A 20,502-nucleotide genomic window follows, 5' to 3' on the forward strand; every position below is an offset into this window, starting at 1 on the left:
TTGGCCGGTTCTTCTGTTGATATAGTCATGTTGTTAAGGTTTTCGTGGGAGATAATTCGATTCTCTGATCTGGTTCACGATTGACATCCGATTCCGACTCCTTGATATTCTGTTCATTCTTGTGCGACGAGTACCGACAACCGTTGACGCTGTTGGCTTTGCGGCGCCCTGGGTTTGTATATTTGTTTGTCTGGGGGTTGAAGCGAAGACTTTGTTGCAATTGGCAGACGACTTCGACGTCGCAATTGCAACGAAAGAGGGAGAACATGTCGCAGGGAGGGGCGGACCCAGTCCGCGATTCTTGTTCGTTAACAGGGCACTCTGGTACGTTTGATATGTCGCAAAAAGGAACATATCTTGTGTTTAAACCCTTCCGTTGACATTTGTCTATCTAGGTTTGGTGGTTGGTGATTTACTCTACATCCAGGGCGGTCGAATGATATATAATTGGCAAGCAGGTTGGAATAGCTATGGTCAAAGTATGTCTGAAATTCTATGGATTTTCAGGATTTCGATCAATTGATATCAATATGCTGACTGCTACGTGATAATCTAGACCCTTATCTCCGAGTCCTGAACTTAACAGATACTGTCCGCATGCAAGATGTCGCCAGCGACATCGCCGTTATAAAATCCAAAACCGCGCCATTTAATTGGGACGGAGAAACGATGCCAGACACTCGTTCTCCAATGTTCTGGCTCGACCCTGTTGTTAAAAAGGCATACCTAGCACTAGGCGCCTACATAAATATCGCAAATACATCATATATCGCCAACCGTGACTGGAATCCTGGAAAACCTGGCAAATTATGGACAGCAAATGTGGAAGATGGCAATATTCTCACCGATTGGACCGAGTCGAATCTAAAAATTGGTGGAAGGGATGGGAACCTGGTGGGGACTGCTGCAAGTTGGTTCGACGAAGAGTCAAGGATGGGATATGCCTTCGGCGGGGCGTATATCGAAAGTTCAGAGTTCGGAGAACCTGTAAATCAGTTACTGACATTCAATGCCAAAACTGGCGCCTGGAAAAACGAGACTACACCGTTTTCCCAAACTGCTTCAGGATGGATGCATGGTATAAAACTCGACGGAAGGACGGTCTTACTTGCTGGTATGGGCGTCACAAATGGCCAACAAGGCTCAGTCGACGTGGTACGAATATACGATACAAACTCGACACAGTGGTACACTCAGCGCACGAATGGTACACCGCCTGAAAATAGATTTTGGTCTGGTTGCAGCGTCCTCGTTGCGGCGCAGGATAAATCGTCCTACCAGATCATTGTTTATGGTGGCGCAAACAATTCTGTGACCTTTGGTGACGTTTGGGCGCTGAGCATTCCATCGTTTACATGGACAAAACTATCCGACGATATCGACTCGAATGTGGCTGCTGCTCCACGATATTCGCCGTCTTGTAATCTAATGAAGAAGCATACGATGGTAGTATTTGGCGGGAATAGAGTTATCGGAGGGTCAACCTATAACTTCCCTCAATGTGATAACAACGGAAGGCTGGCGTTCTTTTTCGACTTGAATTTACTGGAATGGTCGAGCGTCGTTAGCGGTGCGGAACCAGAGGAGTACAGAGTGCCGCAAATGATTTACGACACTATCGGTGGAGGGTAAGTTTTAATCGATTGCCATAGGTTATTGAAAGGGCATAGCACTAACCAATTCGATTTTATAGTGCCAACGGAGGAGCTACATTAACGCAACCTCCCGGCGGCTTCAACCAAGCCGGCATGTCGACCGTTTTCGCAGCATTCTCAACAGCAACATCTACAGCCCCTGCCTCTACCACAACATCAAGCACAGAAACCACCTCATCAGCCCCATCTTCTAGTTCCGCACTACCTGGCGGAGCAATCGGCGGGATTGTAGCCGGTGCGATTGTAATAATAGCGTTGGTAGCTGTCGGGATATGGTTTTACCTGCGGAAACGCAGAGAACCACGAGAGCTGACTACGCCTTTGCCGCCGCCGCCGCCCACGGATCCCAATAAAGGGTGGATACAGAATTCCTCGGAACTTCAGGGTCCACATGTTCAACCGAGAATGGAGCTGCATGGGAACTACAGTGCGGTGAAGGTTGAGTTACCTGTGAATCAGTTAAATCCGTATACTCCCGTGGTTCAGCAGCTGCATATATCGCAGGGGCCATATGAGGCGCCCGCTTAACTGGGCTTTATTTTGGACATCTGTGGAACTTTTTTACTAACCTCAGTGTTCTTTGATATTATAAATTTGTTGCTGTCTACGATTCCTTTTAGTCAGTACTGTTATGTGGGATGTTGGTTTCTTTTTCAGGAGTTTGATGTTCTTTTCGATTCTTTTGTATAATATTTTGGGATACCCTAGCTTTGTGCGCCTTTGTTGAACAGCTTTAGCACATTGGTCCCTCGGACTAATTGTATGGATCCGATGGATATTGCAAACTATAGATGTCTAATGATAAGTAATTTTAGGTCATTCGACTTCCAAGCTGACAACTATTAACCTCAGATATACGAAGAGAAACCTTCTCGTAACATCAAATATCCCTCTAGTTCAATGCAGTGTGTACGTAAGTATAGCCGGAGTGACGGGACGAATAAGCGTAAAAAATGGGTGCGAGTTCCGAGTTTTAGGAAACTCGACTCGTTAACCAAGCGAAGGCATTCTACACCTTCGTTTAGCCCAATTGATCAACTGCCGAACATAATAGAACCGGTCGTTATTATTACTGACTAATGGTTTATAAATCCATTCAAATACTAGATTATAAGCTTTTCCTTGCGTTAAGTTAGCATCCGGGTCCCTCAAACATTGGCGTCATAAGGCGGGCCGGGTATTTTAATTCTCGTTTCTTGAGAAAAAGGATATAGCTTGCAGACATGGGGGTTCGGTATCGGCCGATATGAGCGACAGTTGTGTGGCCATGATACAAACTAGAGGCTCTTTTGAACCGTTATCCCGGGGAAGATACTAGGATTTCAGTTTTTAGTAGCTCAATGTACAGGGATCCGAGTCATTTATATAGCCAATTCGATCGAAACTTGTTTATCCTAGCTACATTCTTGACGTTGACGGCTACAAGCTTCCCAATAACGTGGCATGGCGAACATAGGAATTTTACCCCGCAGCCCCGGGATCAGGAACCAAGCGGCTTCGGTAATAAGCTTCTAAGCCTATGTACTGGGATTCGAATATTCGCTCGATCGAGCCGAAGTTCTAGTATGAAGTAAACTAGTATATATAAGCCCATGTGTCGCAGAATAATCGTTTAAAATTACTTTGAAATCTCTGTAAATATATATAACCATAGTACTCATTATACTGCCCCGATTTCAAGTTTTATCATACTTGTGGTGCTTCAGTCCTAGAAATCCACAATGGTTGGCAAGTCATCCTTATTCCTCGTGGCTAGCTGGCTTGCTACCGTGCAGGCTACCATTAGCAGCCAATGCACGAACATCAGATTCCAGAACAGATGGCTAGTCGGAGACTGTCTTACTGGTTCTGGGACGAACAGAATCGAAAGCTCTGTTTATCTCCAAACCAAGATTACAAACCATGAGGGTGTTCTTGAGGTATTGTACTTATGAATACTCCCAACTGCCGCACTTATAGTCACTTGTATATGAAATAGACACACTGACAGACTAGTGAATGCAAAGTGGGCAATAAATGGAAACTTTGCAGCAAGCTGTATTGACTGCTCACTTTCGACTTCACCCCTTACGTTGAACTGCAAATGCAGGCCAACTGGGGGCCAACCTGTGCCGGCTTCGATTGCTCTCGGTAAGTGGCGAATTCATAATTTATTTCCTATTAAATAATGAGTAGCACTTAACGTAGATATCGGTCTATAGACGAACATATTGCCGTCTATAACGGCTTCCTCCTCTCGGATCTAGCTGGTACTCCAACCCCACCCTCCGTCGTCAGCTCAGTCCACCTGCCCGAAGACCCTAGCTGGAAACTCGTATACGGAAATACTTCCTGCTACTCCGATAATCCCGGAACTTGCCCCTCCCCAACAGTCGGTAATGGTATTACTTGCTCTACTGGAGGGACTTCAGTCAGCGCCAGTGACGGTGTTTCCGACTGCTTTGCTTTCCGATGGCCGATTTCTTTTCCTGTCTGGGCGACCTTTGGGTCACTTCAAGTGAATGCACCGAGTGGAGCGTTTAGGTTCAATGTTTATGATACTACTAATTGTAGTGGAGGGGTTAAAGGGACTATCGAGCCGAATGAGCTGGGGACTTGTAAGGCGTTTAATACGCAGATGCTGGCGTTTAGTGCGGTGCCTCTGTGGAACGGTCAGACTTAGGAGATATATAATATATATAAAGTACGCAGTCCTCAAGTATGTATCATAAACATAAACCAGGCGTCCAGATAAATTTCAAAATAAAATACTGTCAAAAATATACTTGTCGACAGTGTATGTCATTCAGATATCCTATGTGCAACCAACGCAATAAAGTTTAAAAATGCAACAGAGCGCTACCCCACTAGCGGCCCCTGGTTGGACCTTGGGGGGCTATTATTTTCCAGATCGAGCAACTTGGTCCCTTACATACGACCGACGGGTACTTTCAAGACTTCCGAATCTGGGGGTTTGGGGCGTTGGATATGAATAGAAACAGGTCCGTTTATATCTGCAGCTGCAACTGTTGTATTTTTAAAAGTTGGATGCCAGTCTGGTCCATCTACTCTGTACGATACAGTACAGCCCGAACAGCGACTTCCTTAACGGGGCCCTCCAAGGCTCCGTCTCGCACGGCTTACGCGGCGGGCTGAGGCTGAAAAGGCTTAAACACGATTGCCTGTTCGGGTTTCTAATAGCTGTTTTGGATGGATTTTGACAGGGGCCAATGCATACATAGCCATCCTTGGGATCTGGGATTTTCACCGTAACAGACCAGAACAATACTGTACCAGACCCTCTTGCCAACTACTTCTTACTCAGCCCGTGGATCTCAAAGCTTCTTTCTTCCCGGATCTATCTTTATCTCGTTTTTATCTTCTCCGTTTTTATCATCACCGAATGGCTCGCTGAATAGACTTCTTCTACCTGTTTCGCGACACGTTTTTGCTTGTGATTTTTGTATTGTTTGCCTTGACTTCAAACACGATCAACACTTTCGCCCTTTTTTCCAGCTTCGGCGCTGCAAGCTGTGGCCAAAAGGAGCCTCGAACTCCTCCACCACCCGAACCCTCGACAATGGACAAGCTCGACTCTCAACGGCCGGCGACGAGAGCCCTTCAGACAGTCCGTAATCTCCTACTCGCCGTCGCTGTTTACACCATCCTCACCGGTGTCCTCCAATTCTTCTTCTACGGCAGCCTGACGTCAACCCACCGTCCCAAACCTTCCAATCAACACTCCTCGTCTCCATCTACCGATCCATCCAGTGGCTCAAAATCCTCCAACGGCTATGCACACCTCCGACCGGACTCTCTTGTCGTCGCCAACGATGCATACATGGGTTTCCGTCCTCATGTTGACACATACGCGAATTTCACACGCCTCGTAGATGTTTGCCGAGGTAGCATCCAGAGTCTTGAACGTATGAAATACGTCTATGATTGTATGCAATATCTCATCGAGCGTAAAGACGACTACTATTACATCCCAACCGAGAATGCACCGTCGATAGGATACCCGTCTTATGTCCCATCATCCGTAAACGATATCGGAACTTGCAATGGACCTGTTATTCCGTATCATATCTGGTGGAGTGGGAAGTGTACGTGGCGAGTGGAGTTGTTCATTAAGAGTTATTTCCACTCGCAGAATTTGCCGTGTTCGAGGTTGAACCTTTGGTTGGATGTTGATGTGAATCCGAATGCGGTCGAGGAGATGATGCGCGATCCTGGGTTTATAAGGTTCTTGCCATTAGTGAAGAGAGGGGATATCAGACTGAGAGAGTGGAAATTTCCAGCCAGAGTGCTTCTGAAGCAGGCGAATGATGGTGAAGGGGATGGAAAGATTATTAAATTGGGAGATGGCGCTTATATTGATGAAGTGGGGAATGAGTGGTTGGAGTTTTCGACAAGGAAGATGACTTTCTTGCCTGTGGCGGTCTCGGATGCTGTTAGATTCGTGGTACTTCATTACGAGGGTGGCGTTTATTGTGATATGGATAACGTTCTTCTGAGAGGTAAGTCACTCTAGGAGGTTCTAATTTAATAGTATTAAATGGTTTGGAAGCTAACTGGCAAGGATAGATCTTCGACCGCTACTTATTCCCCCAAACCATGGCTTCGCAGAACGGTGGGGCTGGTATGAAGGACCTTGGGACTATAACACTGCAATCATGTCCCTCCAACCTAACTCATCACTCTCCCAGCACTTCCTCAAGGGAGCTGTCAAAATGGGTATCAACTTCCATCCATACATTATCGGTCGACTTGTTTATAAAGACGGTAGAGGCGAGGAATTCACAATGTTCGAAGACGGCTTTTTTGACCCTATTTGGGGCCAGTTCAACACCCCTGGAGTAACGAGGTGTACTGTTCCATGTTTGGAGAACTACGGAGAGGCGTTTTTGGGCAGAAAAGATGCGATTCCGAGGGATTGGAAGGCGTACGATGGTCCGAGATTTGAAGAGATCGATGGTGGAGTTAGCGGTAATGATGCCGGGAGGAATTCGGATGGTAGTAAGAATTCGGGTCGTTCTGCAGAAGATTTGGATTGGAGTGATAAGAGGAAGCGTCGAAAGCGTGGTGCCGTGGAAGAGACCCATGCCATCCAGGAACGTGCACCAGCTGGATTTGCACCTGGTTATGATATCGATAAGGATCCTTATCCTCCAAACAACCGGACTCTAGAGAACTTTTTCAAGGGCGCCTATGCGTATCATATCCATAATCAGGTACGTACAGACTAACTCGAGATGCCGAATGAGAGTTTCCAATCTAACGGTGTATAATAGTGGGCCAAGCACCCTGAACCGAACTCTTGGCTCGATGTGGTTCGGAGAACCCACGACGGGTTCCTGAACGGCAATAGAGTCAACATGTACGGTGAAAAATGGAATGGTCCGCAACTGCCGTCCTATGACCCATTTCCGGAGTTTAGCTAGGTACCGTTTGGTTGAGATCTTTCTCTCTGCCATTTTTTGTATTGTGGAGTGTCTAGGTGTGGCGCTCTATCTTTTTGTTTTTTGTTCTTCCAGCGTTAGAGTCACTCGCTCTTGCAGTTTTTGCGGTTGCGTTAGCTGGCATGCACGCTCGATATACTGCGTTCGCTCTGTATTACAGGAAATTTTTAATGGTAGGTAGGGAGGTAGGTTGCTTGGTAGGTTAGAAGGAGACATGAATTTATGAATCATGGCCTGACGACGGTCGGTACTATTATATTTGTTCAAGATGGGTTGGAGGAGGAGGAAGGGAGAGAGGGATGGGGCAGAGCCAGCATCTTGGATCATTCGTTTCTTGCATAGAGTATTACTTCATTTAACAAATTTATTAATAGCAGCTGAAGAAGACTGAGTATGTGTAAAATTGAATGCTACCTATTGGGATATCTAATGCTTTTTGTCTTAATGAAACTTCCGTATACGCCGCCGAATGCTGTTTGGTGATACAATCCCTTCTCTGTTAACGCCTCGGTCAGACCATTACATCTTCCTCGTGCACGTGCTATCCATTAGAACCTCCTCGCACACCTCGCCTCCCGATGAGTGACTTCGCATTCCCCAGAACATAGCCTAACCCCACATCTCATGCAACCAATAGTCCCCCAATACCCACAAATTTCACAAAACCTTCTGTACCTCGTCGCACCATTCGCCGGCGGCTCTGCCACGCTTTTCGTATACCCCAACGGAGTAGTAGCAGCATCGTAAGGTTCCGGTTTGTACAACGGATTTTGTAACTGAATCTCATGATTTGCAATATCGTCCGAAAGATGATTCTGGAACGTCTTCTGCGAAGCTACGATCCGACGTACGTTCTGCGAAGTCGGTCGTTTCGAAGAAAACGGTTGATCGATCTTGATTTGAACGTCGTGCCAGTTTACCTTTTCGAGTTCGTTGATCCGACGGGCTGTTGCGACGTCAAGTTTTATGTTGTCGATGTCAAAGTCGTTTGCACCTCCACCACCGGCAATATTATTAGGATTGGGGTTCCCGGAGCCGCCGAGGTTGGCATTTGCGGTTGTTTTCGCTTTACGAGCGCGAAGGTCTTCGGGTTTTGGCATGGCGGAGACGGATTGTGAGGGTGGTGCGGTGGAGTAGTACCATGAGGAGGCGCCGGTGGAGCCTTTGTTTCCCTTGGAAGGGAGGACTTCGATTGTTGGGGGCATATTTTTGGGTTTAAGGTTTTTTCTCTCCCACGTTTAACGTTGGATCTCGCGTGAGGTGGTTGTTAGGAGAGGGATTTGCGTGTTGGGATGGTCGATGGGGTTGCTCTGGTGCTGTGCTGGTTGCACAAGATTGCTTGGCGGAAGTTCATAAACTCTTGATAGTCAAACAGCTTGATTTTGACATCCATCGAACTGGGAGAAACAAGGTCCTGGCTTAGCGGACCTGGTTAGAAAACGGTCGGGTTATCGAAATTAGAACTGACCACGTGGGCATGCTTATTCTGAGGTGCATGTTACTAATCTTGACGTCGAAACTCTGCGATAGGAAAGCAAGGCCTGGACAGGAACTTGATAGTGCTTCGAAGCGCAGAACGAGAAGTACATTAACGTTAGAGCTCGCGGATGCCGGCATACGTAAAGTAACACCATCGGACGCTGATTTCGAAGATTTCTTGTAGAGAGCGCTCGAGCTCGGGAGAGTTACGTTTAGCGGTTAGATAAGTCGATATATCGTCTTTGCGATATGTCGAAGACCCAACTGCAATACACTAGACTTAAATGTCGACTCATATGCACATCAAGATAAATCGGATATCGACATGTACCTACATACTTCTACTTGACATGTATGACGGTCATTTGCCATTTTCGACCCACCAAAAACCCGTCCGGGACTTTAGTATAGTACCCAGGTACCTGATAGGACAAGCCAGGCTGGCCCAGAGGCAGCTTAATATAGACAACACACCCAACCAATTAAGCGCTGACATTCCGCTGAACCCATAAGAAAAGGCATGCGTTACGGCGACTCATGAAACGAAACTTTGGTGACCAAAAATATTATACCGTTTTTGATCCTAGACTATGTAGTATACCGTTGCACTTCAAGTCTAGGCTCGACGTGTACTCAGAAACTTGAGTTTTCGAAACTCCGAATACGATAGACTGCAGACCGCAAATAAGGGTACACATACCGTTATTTCTCTTTTGGCGTCCCTATGAGGCTGGGACTCACTTGCACTTTAAGCGCTTAAAATGTAACAGCTTTTTTAATACATTTTTCCTGTTCTATGGCCAACCGACCGATGATATATTATTAATTCATCATATATAGGATTTTTTAGAGTCACATCGCACCCATTTGAAGATATGGAGGCTTTAGCGCTATCAAGATCCTAGGTGCATGAATCCCATGGGCTGAGTTTATTTTTCCTGTGAACAATGGGTCGCTGCGGCTGTTTTATAATTTACAGGACTATTTTGAAGACTACGGAGCTTAGCTCTTACTGTGAGATTTAGTAATTGAGACATCCGGATAGAGATATATAAGAACTTGGCTTTTGGGCCGGTGGCTCGTATTTCATCTTTTTTTTCTGGCTTCCCACCGAATGTCGAATGTATACGGCTGTCACCGATTTTTGTGGTTGAACTCCCAAGCCAACTATCAGTATCAAACTACTGTGCCTCTAGCAAGCGATTCTCACGAAGTAAAATTTGCGGACTTGCACCCTACTATAATATTCACTAGCCAAAAGGAAATTTACAATTGCCGTGCCGTGAGGGTTCATTTTTTTATTTTTTTTGGCAATTGTTTTTCAAGTTATTGAAATCGAAAATATTTCCTTTACGATGTCGTTTGGAATCCCAACTGGCGAGAACCGAGAGGAAAATGTGCCGCCGACAACATTTGATTTCGGGCCTGGGTTTTCGACGATAGACATCAATACGGTTATTGGAAACCCAACAGCTACTTCTTCCGGTGGCATTGCGAGAACAACTTTATCTACATCAGCTGAAGCGTAAGTTTACCGGGCGATTGTACCGGGGAATCTTTACTAAGTAATTCAATCATACAGTACCACACTCACAACATTAACACGGAGTCGAGTATTCAGCAGCATCGATGCATCTTCTACTCCCATAACCCGCACGACATCAGGAGACACAGAATCCACATCAACAAGATCGATACCCACTACCCGTCCTCCGGTAACAAATCTACCATCCCTCCCAACCCTCCCAACGATAATAATAGCAACCGGCATCCAAACAACAACCAACATACAGGCAACCGAAATGTCCGTCCCCACATCTTCAACCAACGACTCCTCCTCCTCTCAACGCGCAGAAGCAACATCACAGCCAAGAATCAGCACGGGTGCCGCAGTCGGCATCGCATTAACCGTTACTGTCGTTCTCGTCCTCCTGGGATTCGGAATTTTTAGATATTTAAAGCAAAAGAAGAACCAAGGGTTACCACTAGCGTCTTCGAAAAAGGGGAAGGGGAAGCCGGCGGCGCAGATGGCTGCGATGCCGTATATGGGGAACGAAAGGAGTTTGGAGGAGGGATGGGAATCGGGGTCTACGATTGCGCCGTTTACGTTTGATGAACATGATCGGACGGGGTTGGGGCTTAGAGGGATTGGGGAGCAGAGGAATTCGAGTGCGAGTTTGACGAGGTTGCCGATTCATCGGTAGGGTAATGGGCGATGTTGTTGAAAGCATACGGCGGTTGTAAAGTATGATCATGATTTGGTGGATATTGTGGTATTTGTCATGTTAGTTTATTGCATTGCATTGCATTATTGGCGTTATCGGAGTTGATGAATCATTTGGGTTTGGATGTATACAATTCGTAGCCGTGCGAAGTATAAATTACATTATAGATTTGGTTAAGAAACTGATATCGGTGAATCTGAAACGAAAGAAGTATGATATGCAGCGTTTAGTTCTTTGCTACGTGATATAGATCTCGGGATCGGTTGTATAGTACTAAGTTGTAGTCCTGATTCAGAGGGTCAGAGCAGTTCGTATGAGAGATAGAGAGCCTACCATTGTAAACATATTGCCCTTTTCATGATCTCGCATGGTCTTGAGAACCAGACCGGTACGGGCTCTCAAGACTAGAGAAACCGGGTTTGTGTTGTAGACGTTGTAGTTCGTCAGATACCCAAATGGACTAGCGCGGGAAGCTCCAACACCACTGCTTCGTTACGAAAGCACGCCGCGTATAGCATCCCAGCTTCACCACCTCCCGTCAACTCCCCATCAACCCCTCTACGACCAACTCCGACATCGAAGTCCGCTATAACACTCGTCTACCGCCCCTCTGGATCCTCGTCGAAGCTCCGATCCAACTAAATATGGACGCCCTCATCTCCAAGTATGGAGGCTCTGAACTGGATGACCTCAACGTCCTTGAAGAAGACGAGGACGAAGTCACCTCGAGCTTGCCGCAATCGGTTTCTTTTATTCTCCCTCCAATAGACTCGGTACTATCATATCTTTCCTTCCCTCGCAGTAACAAATCTAACGGCGATTGTTTTTTGCTATAGCCCGCCAAGTTCCTCCGGGCAATGACAGATGACCACACGAACCCCAGCGCCCCGATAAAGCTGAAGCACGGTACTACGACACTGGCATTCAAGTATCAAGGTGGAGTTATCGTCTGTACGGATTCTAGGGCTACTCAGGGCTCGTGGATTGCTTCACAGACGGTGAAGAAGGTTATCGAGATCAAGTACGCGTCATCATGAGAAGGTTATAAAGTGGGATTGGGATACTGATGTAAAGCGTGTTATAGCCCATATCTGCTGGGTACCATGGCCGGCGGTGCTGCTGTATGTGACAAATGCTTGATAGGACTGTCGTCGGGGACGAAATGCTGATAATGGGGACAACAGGACTGCCAATACTGGCTTACATATCTCGGGATGGAATGCCGTCTTCACCAGCTCCGTCACAAGCGATTAATATCCGTTGCCGCTGCTAGCAAGATTTTAGCCAACGTAAGCGTTGCGATACAGGATGACTTTCAGGTCTGGAGGTAGCTAATCGTGGCTTTTCTCTAGCTCGTCTACTCTTATAAGGGAATGGGTCTCTCTATGGGAACCATGTTGACCGGTGTCGGCCACGGTGGAGTTTTTGGCCTATACTACGTTGACAGCGACGGCAACCGCGTTGAGGGCAATCTGTTCTGTGTCGGATCCGGTCAGACATTCGCCTATGGTGTGCTAGATCGGGGATACAAGTGGGATTTGACGGACGAGGAGGCGCTCGAGCTTGGGCGACGAAGTATCTTGGCGGCTACACATCGTGATGCTTACTCTGGTGGTTACCTTAACTTGTACCATATCCAGAAAGACGGTTGGGTTCATCACGGATTCGATGTGAGTATCTGGCCTTCTACCCTAGAAAGCTTAGCGGTGGATGAACGCATACTAATTTATTATTTTAGGACACCAACCCTATATTCTGGAAACAGAAGCTGGAGAAGGGAGAGTTCCAAAATGTTTCTACTACTTTGGATTAATTGTGCCGTCATCATCTTGGGAGATGCTGGCGTGCCGAATGTGTTATCCGAAGAGCTTAGTCCAGATATAAACAATAAGAAATCCTGTGAACTGGCATTGTTACTTGGGAAAAGATCTGTGAAAGTGAGCTCAATATGGCTTGTCAGACCGCTCAATAGGTATAAATATAGCTTGTGGTGGTTTCAATTATCTAAAAACTTGGGGGGCAATGCTTCTAGGCCTGAAAGTTCTACCATGTGGTATTAACTCTTGCCGGCTGTTGGTAGTGTATCCGGGGAGGAACCGAGCCTAGAATCAGATCTCGGGTCTAGATCAATCGTGGCCTTTGGGGAAACCTAGTTGGAGGAGCGACTTATGCTACAACGGAGCTGGTTCCGAACCCTAGAAACGGTTCCAACGAGGCAGTATGACTTAACTCCAACCTCGGAATTCCGGGGCCTGCCTCGATCCCTAAGTTAAAACTTCGAACAGGGCAAGTTAAGCATTATAAACTTTCTTCATAGTGGGATGTTCAAAATTGGCACCGACTTTGGAAGATTCGGCTACTACCGCTCCTCGCTTGCTAAGAATTATTTCAGCGGAAATGAATCCTTGAGGTGATATCACGGAACGGATATTATAGCTAAAGTCCTATAACCAAGGCCTACGACCACAGTAGTATTGGAGAACCTTGCACCTTAATGTTTCTCCTTTCGAAGAAAGCCTCGAAAGTTGCTTAACGTTAAGTCCGTGAACCGGCTAGAAGCTAACACATGATGTATGGGAAATAAACGAGCACAAGTTCAGACGGAGTGAGTTCGTAAATCAGACCAACTAAAATTATAATAGGCTATTACTGTCCCTCGTGAGGTGTTTCCTGCCGGGCCTATTTGAACCTCTTTCCGGGTATCCAGCTTAGATGCGGCAGCGGCAGCCGTGGAGTGGGGCTTCCCCGCGCTCGCATCAAAACAGCGAAACAACAACATTTTACGCTCCCAGAAGGAACCAACACCTGTTCGCTCTATTCGCTGCACGCTAGAACTGTATGTAGCATCGATCAACCTCAACGGCTTCCTACCGTCGTCGACTCCACCGGCATTGTTGATCAACCGCTTCAGAAAGCGAACCGGATGGCCTGTTGACTAATAGCTAAGATGGTTCGGTCGACTTTAGCCCTCTATAGCTCTCGGTCTCGCGAGCCTCCTTGGTCGATATTGTTGTACGATGCATTCGGCTGGGTTTGCTTGCAAACCAACACGAGGCCACCATAAACCAGAATCCAGGGGCACTACCGAATTCGATTACCAAACAATGCCATTACGGGCCGTGATGCAAGAAGGACCACCGAGACCTTGTCGGCCAGGTTGCCCGAGCATATGTCTATACAAACAGCCGATCCCGAGTGCAAGATTTCCGATTGGGCATCAAGACTGAGGCCTGAATATCACCAAGAACTTGGCCAGGTGGAGATTCCGTTCTCCGATGCCGAAGAGGCTAGTATGGAACATTTTGGCAGACGTGGCGTCTATCAGACTGATACCTGATAGTAATATCGCCAAATCTACACAACCGCCGTAGTGGAGAGGGAGACCCGGTGACTTCTATCCCAGAGAGGGGCCCTATATGCGCGTCTGCCGGGAAGGGTCGTGTAGTGTGTCATTTTCGGCTGGACAACACAAAATAACCCAAGCTTCCATCTGGTTTTCGGGCTAGTAGATACCTATAGCCTCCCACGAGTCGAAGAGCTTCCTCGGGTCGAACTACTCGCTATGCATTCAGCAGAATCTTCCTGAGGATGTGCTATGCGAAAGTCACGGCGTCTAGCTTGGAAATAACTATTGAACCTCAAGCGCCAAGGCCTGAGTGTAGTTTTTCGTTAGCAACCAGACCCCCTCCCGGCTGGGTATGCAATCTGCGGACGTAGTAAAGTTTTACTCTATCATGGCATGGCCATCCTCCCTAGAGCCCCTTCATGGACCGAGATGTCTATATGAAGGAGGGCAGCTCCCATGATCTCCAGATTCTTTTTTTTCTATCCTCATGCACTCGTACGATCTTGCATCGGTGTAAGCTCTTGGTTTGTGACACTTTCTTAGTTCATACATTCATTTTTCGTTCTTTGCATTGGTTTCGTTCATTCGTTCCTTTACGATCCTTTACGACATTCCCTTGGGATTTATACCCCATTCATTCATTCATTTTTGCAAATCAGCACTCCTCTGCTCTAAGAGACCTTTCATTGCCAAGTAGCTAAGATGCGGCTTACCGTCGCACTCGCAAGTGCCATCCTCCTCGGGTAAGTGCTCATATAAACAATTAAAATTAATAGTGAATCTGAGGTTAATAATCTGTATCGCAGAATTACCGAGGCTGGAAAGGCCGGTGGTGGTGATGACGCCACCTCCACCACCTCCGCCACCGCTCCCACCTCTTCCAATACCACGATCTCTCCCAAGACACCCAGTCTCTGCAAGGTCCCAGTTGTCTCTGAAGAGGACAAGAAAAACTTTCCCGGCCTTACATATCCTCTTGGCAAGACTGCTCCATATGTCTGCTATAACAACAAGAAGATTAAGCTCCATCCTTACCCAAATGCCGACTGCCGAACCGACTACGACTGTAACATTACCCAGTTGCAATATGCCTGCTGGAACAGTTGTATTGAGCAGTCGAAGTACTGTAAGAATACCTGGGCTTCCGAGGAGACCTGCAAGAAATACTCCAATGCCGTCGGAGGCTGCACTGTTGACAAGCTGAAGAAGCTTTGCGACAATCAGCTCAAGGCCTGCAAGGACGCCAACGACCAGAGCAGCGCCCACATCAAGACCACCTTCAAGGAAGGATGCCCTCCAAGCAAACCAGCAACCGATACACCAAAGGATGGTGATAAGGATGGCGATAAGGACGGTGACAAGGACGGTGACAAGGACGGTGACAAGGACGGTGACAAGGAAACCACCGACAAAGACGGTGACAAGGACGGTGACAAAGACGGTGACAAAGACGGTGACAAAGACGGTGACAAGGAAACCCCAACCAAGGACGGCGACAAGGACGGTGACAAAGACGGTGACAAAGACGGTGACAAGGAAACCACCGACAAAGACGGCGACAAAGACGGTGACAAGGAAACCACCGACAAGGACGGCGACAAAGACGGTGACAAGGACGGTGACAAAGACGGTGACAAGGAAACCACCGACAAAGACGGTGACAAGGACGGTGACAAAGACGGTGACAAGGAAACCACCGACAAGGACGGCGACAAAGACGGTGACAAGGACGGTGACAAAGACGGTGACAAGGGACAAGACCACGACAAAGACGGTGACAAGGACGGTGACAAGGACGGTGACAAAGACGGTGACAAGGAAACCCCAACCAAGGACGGCGACAAAGACGGTGACAAGGAAAACCCAACCAAAGACGGCGACAAGGACGGCGACAAGGACGGCGACGAGGAGAACCCAACCAAGGACGGTGACAACGGCGGCAAGGACGGTGACAACGGCGGCAAGGACGGTGACAACGGCGGCAAGGACGGTGACAAGGAAACCACTGACAAGGACGGTGACAAGGACGGCGACAAGGACGGCGACAAGGACGGCGACAAGGACGGCGACAAGGACGGCGACAAGGACGGCGACAAGGACGGCGACAAGGACGGCGACAAGGACGGTGACAAGGAAACCCCAACCAAGGACGGTGACAACGGCGGCAAGGACACCGACAAGGATGGCGACAAGGACGGTGAAGAAGAGACGGCCAAGCCCACCACCCCAGCTGATAAAGATGAAGATGGCGATAAAGATGGCGATAACAACAATCCAAACCCGAGTGGTAAGGGAACTAGCCTCTGCGAAAAGCCAACTAACAATGACTATCCCGTCAATGGCGTCGAGGTCCCAACTGTCGTTGTTAAGGGCTCTGGCTTCTATCTCAATGCTCTCCCAGGATCTGACTGCAAGACCGACTACACTTGCAGCACCATCAGCCAACTTGAGGCTGCTTGCCAAAATGCTTGCACTGAACAAGTAAAGGCCTGCGTCAAGAAGGATAAGACCAAGAAGGCTGCCTGTGACGCCCAATGGAACGAGTGCAAGAAGGTCAACGCTAAAGGCACTGACGCCATTAAGGAGCTCTTCGAGAAGTACTGCACTGAACCAAAGCCTGCCACCAGCGTCAAGACTACCACCACCAGTGAAAAGGCTACCGCCACCACTCCAGAGGCTACCACTACCACTCCAAAGACTACCACCAGCCCAACTCCAGACGTTGAGGAAGAGACCCCCAAGCCAACTACCACCAAGAATCCAGGTTATCCAGGTGGAAAGCCAGGATACCTAAAGCCCAAAACCTTTGTTAAGTGCCGGACGTCTTATGATGTCCGCTGCGAGAACCGCAAATGCAGCAAGACCGCCATGACCGTCTGCAATGGTACCACCAAGCCAGGCAATCCAGGTGGCAAGGCCAACAGCACCAAGAGCACTACCTGCACTACTAAGAAGAAGACCTCCACTACTTGCACCAGCACTAAGAAGACCTCCACTACCTGCACCAGCACTAAGAAGAAGACCACTAGCTGCACCACCAGCAAGAAGGCCGCCAAGACTGACAACTAAACGGCCAAAACAGGATGTAGGATCAACGCCTGCATTGTAGAATACACATTTGAGGCATCTATTACGATAGATACAAAGAAAATTTAGAACATAGGATTGGAGTTTGTTGAAGATTGTCTTTTTTTTCGCTTTGTCGTACTTCATTCATACATACCTTGCGGCCGCCTGTGGCCCAATCTTTAGCATTTCCATGTAACGAAGTCATGAATTTACGAATGATATGAGCGCAACCGAGCAAGCCTTTTAGGTTGCATATGCAAAATCCGCATAAAGTTTCCTCGCAATTAAAATATATAGGGTCGGAAATTGCAAGTTGACCCGAGAACCGGAGCCTCGAGAGATACGCTTGGGGTTTCTAGAAGGTTTGGACTTCCTTAGAACAAAGCGTATCGGGTCCGAAGAAAAATAAAACAAAATAAAGGCAATTTAAAGAATTAGAGAGCAGTGGCAGCCGATACATCGATGTACAATATCGGAAGTATACCTCTCGATTGTACTTTCCTCCTGACATAACTTCTAGAATAGGTACTTAGATACTTATGTATATATATGTATAGTTTACAAGTGGGCGTTATAATATGATAAGCAATATATCAGCACAGTGAACCATGCGTTTATTCCTTTTGGCACAGTGGGTATATACAGTCTAGTTGTCTCATAACTGGCTGCTCTAATAAGATCCAGGCTGCACGCGCGGCAATTGCTAGTTGAAGCCCAGTAGCTTTCTTTTAACATAACGGATGAGCGTTAATAGTGAATTTTGCAGCCTGACTGTTCAAGAACAGGGTATCTATGTACATCTTAAACCCCATTGTCCCAAAGAACGACAATGGGTACTAACTAAGTACTCTCTATGGTACCAAATAAATCATCTAGAAAAGAAAAGCCCGCTAATAGCCAATTAAAACGTCTAAATTTTATGATAGTTAGAAATAAAAACCGGAAAGATCATTTGTAATCAAAAACACATACCGCGCCACCGACAATGAACAGCCGTTCCTCTTCTTTCTTGATCCAGCCTACGATCATATTTGCATGTTTTGCCAGGACGTTCCTGGGTGTTCCTGCTCCGGCTACACAGTAAAGTTCAAATGTGGGTGTGACCCATGCTAGAGAAACCAATCTTCTTCTTATGCTATGGTGCACCTTGAGATGTGCATTACGTGCATGAACCGCAGCGTGGAGACGCTGGTATAGTATCATTAATCTGATTTAAATATTAGCATTTCAAATTTTACCTGCTGAAAAAAAAGGGTTTGTTTCGTACCTTCTACGGGCGTGGGGGGTCGAAAAGTGTGGATCGAAAGAAGGCATAGTGAACTGAACGTTCGCTTTCGATTTATACAAAAAATGTTGAATAACAGTCCCCTCGATTAGGTCAGATGCTAAGTATCTGCCTCGCTTGACTGCGCTTTCGATAATGGGAATGCTGCCTGCTCTGTCTAATTGTTGTATGATATTGTCTTTCACCTCTTTCATCTCAAAGAAGGCTTCTCGGGTCGGGGATATGAGGACTAGCGCTATCTCCGGTTGGAAGAAACAGATATAGGCATGAAGAAAGCCCTTGGCGTTGAACTTCGGCAGGCATATTGGTGTCCAATGCTCGCCGCCACCTTTGAAGGTGCTGGCGCTGAATAGCATAGAGATAAAAAGTTGTAGATCTGGCGGGTGAAGAGAGTGTCTTTTTGGTCGGATGACCGATACCAAACGACCATCGGCTATTATTAGGCCGTAGAGTAAACTATTTGTCCGACACTTGAGAAGGACGCTGTTGATCTTCTCCCGGACGTGCTTTCGCATCTTAACGCATTCTAGAGAACCTAATAAAATGTTTGGCTCTCCTCTGACCATGGCATCGGAAAGTCCGTCTAGAAAGACTTCTGTACCACCAAGCAGCCGCCTTAAATCGAAATTCTCTCGTTCGCCGAAGACCTTCGCAACAGTAGTTAAAGTCAATGTTGAAAGTACTTGCGTATACAGCATATCCAACTGAGTTCGGAGTTGTGCATCTGTTTCCCCCAATGACGATACAGCAACTAGGTATAGATGTCCTTCTTGAAGTATTGTAAATCTATGTTTGCCGGCCGAAAAAGACTTGAGAGGGTCGCTTCCCTCCTGAAAGAAGGATATGATGGTTTGAATCACACCCATGAACTGCGAAACTACAGCTTCGTCTCCGTAACGGCTGTACACAGGTTTTCCAGCTGAGGAGAGGATAAAGAAGTGTTTCTTTCGTGATCTCCATTTCTCAATCTGCTCGTCCTCGGTTAATTCCTCTTCGTTATCGCTTTCGTCCCAATCGTCATCTGAGTCTTCCACAAGTTCCTCTTCCTCCTCCATCTGTTGAGACAGAGCCCATCCTTGGTTATAGCCGGCTGTGAATGCGACATTATCTTCGTTGAGGATCTCACCAAGCATACCGGCGACGTCATTGTCACCGGAGTCGATCGTAGGAACTAAGCTACGTATACTGCTTGATTCGGTGTATGGAAGAACGACGCTGACACCTGATGAAGTGACCCCACTATTTGCATGGACTTGTGATAAGGATAGAGCTGTCGTCGGTTTGCTTTGTAAACGTTCGAGCGACGGAGTGACAGGACAAGACCCTGGCCCAAGCATTCCGTTATCCGCTCCCTTGAGGGTACTAGCTCCGGATAGATCGAGGTGAGGGGGTCTTGTAAAATAATCCTCGGTAATTTGGATATGTTCGCTGCTGGGCTCTGTTGCCTCTGCTGCCTCTGCTGCCTCTGCTACTTCTGTTGCGGGTGGTTTTAAAGGTGACTGTGGCCGTGGCGTCCGAGTGTCATCTTCTTGATCTGCTTCGTCTACTGCTTCTGGCTCGGCTGTTGGACTGATATTGCTCGAAACCGACGTAATAGACCCTATGCCCATTCCATCCCCAGAATTTTCATTCGTACTACTCTCTGTAGCACCTGCTACCCCATCCTGAATACCGGTAGCCAAAGTTCCTTCTGCTTCTGAAGTTCCAGCCATGTCTGCAGTGTCACCCGAGCTTCCTGCAGCGTCTCCACCGTCCCTCTTGACCAATTTCCAGGTCCGTTCGGCTGAGTTCGAGATGGTCGAGTTTACACTATCGGAGATATCCTTCAGAGGTGTAACGACCAAGTTGATGGTCTTGGAGTAAAGATCCATAACGCTTTATCATGGTTGCAGGGTCGGGCTTCTGTTTGCTTGGGAGAGGCCTGGAAGTCGCAAACACATGTTCCGGAGAATCGTATACCCCCGAGCGACGCCACGTCGAAGTTCCGTATGCGGCGGTAGAG

General features: G+C 47.3%; 7 protein-coding genes across 8 annotated transcripts; 5 read left to right on the top strand and 2 right to left on the bottom strand.

The window, feature by feature from the left end:
• Positions 1 to 266: 266 nt before the first annotated feature.
• On the top strand, positions 267 to 2,183 carry DFL_002916 (uncharacterized protein; the record flags this gene model as incomplete). Its single annotated transcript, XM_067631773.1, has 4 exons — positions 267 to 324; positions 396 to 479; positions 557 to 1,628; positions 1,694 to 2,183. 4 exons carry the CDS (start codon positions 267 to 269, stop codon positions 2,181 to 2,183), a joined length of 1,704 nt encoding a protein of 567 aa, XP_067494286.1.
• Positions 2,184 to 3,376: 1,193 nt separating this feature from the next.
• Positions 3,377 to 4,317, top strand: DFL_002917 (uncharacterized protein; the record flags this gene model as incomplete). Its single annotated transcript, XM_067631774.1, has 3 exons — positions 3,377 to 3,574; positions 3,662 to 3,785; positions 3,857 to 4,317. The coding sequence occupies 3 exons, from the start codon at positions 3,377 to 3,379 to the stop codon at positions 4,315 to 4,317; spliced, it is 783 nt and encodes a 260-aa protein (XP_067494287.1).
• Positions 4,318 to 5,214: 897 nt separating this feature from the next.
• On the top strand, positions 5,215 to 7,078 carry DFL_002918 (uncharacterized protein; the record flags this gene model as incomplete). The annotated part of the gene is made up of 3 exons (XM_067631775.1): positions 5,215 to 6,154; positions 6,222 to 6,868; positions 6,929 to 7,078. 3 exons carry the CDS (start codon positions 5,215 to 5,217, stop codon positions 7,076 to 7,078), a joined length of 1,737 nt encoding a protein of 578 aa, XP_067494288.1.
• A 566-nt stretch (positions 7,079 to 7,644) lies between these two features.
• DFL_002919 (uncharacterized protein) lies at positions 7,645 to 8,301 on the bottom strand (the record flags this gene model as incomplete). Its single annotated transcript, XM_067631776.1, has 1 exon — positions 7,645 to 8,301. The coding sequence occupies one exon, from the start codon at positions 8,299 to 8,301 to the stop codon at positions 7,645 to 7,647; it is 657 nt and encodes a 218-aa protein (XP_067494289.1).
• Positions 8,302 to 9,930: 1,629 nt separating this feature from the next.
• Positions 9,931 to 12,613, top strand: DFL_002920 (uncharacterized protein; the record flags this gene model as incomplete). 2 transcript variants are annotated; one of them, XM_067631778.1, is made up of 8 exons in its annotated part: positions 9,931 to 10,100; positions 10,158 to 10,775; positions 11,324 to 11,573; positions 11,637 to 11,821; positions 11,885 to 11,921; positions 11,985 to 12,089; positions 12,153 to 12,470; positions 12,539 to 12,613. In XM_067631778.1, the coding sequence occupies 8 exons, from the start codon at positions 9,931 to 9,933 to the stop codon at positions 12,611 to 12,613; spliced, it is 1,758 nt and encodes a 585-aa protein (XP_067494290.1). The 2 variants fall into 2 exon arrangements, with proteins under 2 accessions (XP_067494290.1, XP_067494291.1); XM_067631779.1 differs by having other exon boundaries at positions 10,197 to 10,775.
• Positions 12,614 to 14,848: 2,235 nt separating this feature from the next.
• Positions 14,849 to 17,215, top strand: DFL_002921 (uncharacterized protein; the record flags this gene model as incomplete). The annotated part of the gene is made up of 2 exons (XM_067631780.1): positions 14,849 to 14,889; positions 14,953 to 17,215. 2 exons carry the CDS (start codon positions 14,849 to 14,851, stop codon positions 17,213 to 17,215), a joined length of 2,304 nt encoding a protein of 767 aa, XP_067494292.1.
• Positions 17,216 to 18,116: 901 nt separating this feature from the next.
• Positions 18,117 to 20,371, bottom strand: DFL_002922 (uncharacterized protein; the record flags this gene model as incomplete). Its single annotated transcript, XM_067631781.1, has 3 exons — positions 18,117 to 18,125; positions 18,188 to 18,422; positions 18,483 to 20,371. The coding sequence occupies 3 exons, from the start codon at positions 20,369 to 20,371 to the stop codon at positions 18,117 to 18,119; spliced, it is 2,133 nt and encodes a 710-aa protein (XP_067494293.1).
• Between the last annotated feature and the right edge of the window lie 131 nt (positions 20,372 to 20,502).

This window comes from Arthrobotrys flagrans, assembly GCF_004000055.1.
Source record: "Arthrobotrys flagrans strain CBS H-5679 chromosome Unknown unitig_3, whole genome shotgun sequence".
NCBI classification, from domain to species: Eukaryota; Fungi; Ascomycota; class Orbiliomycetes; order Orbiliales; family Orbiliaceae; genus Arthrobotrys; species Arthrobotrys flagrans.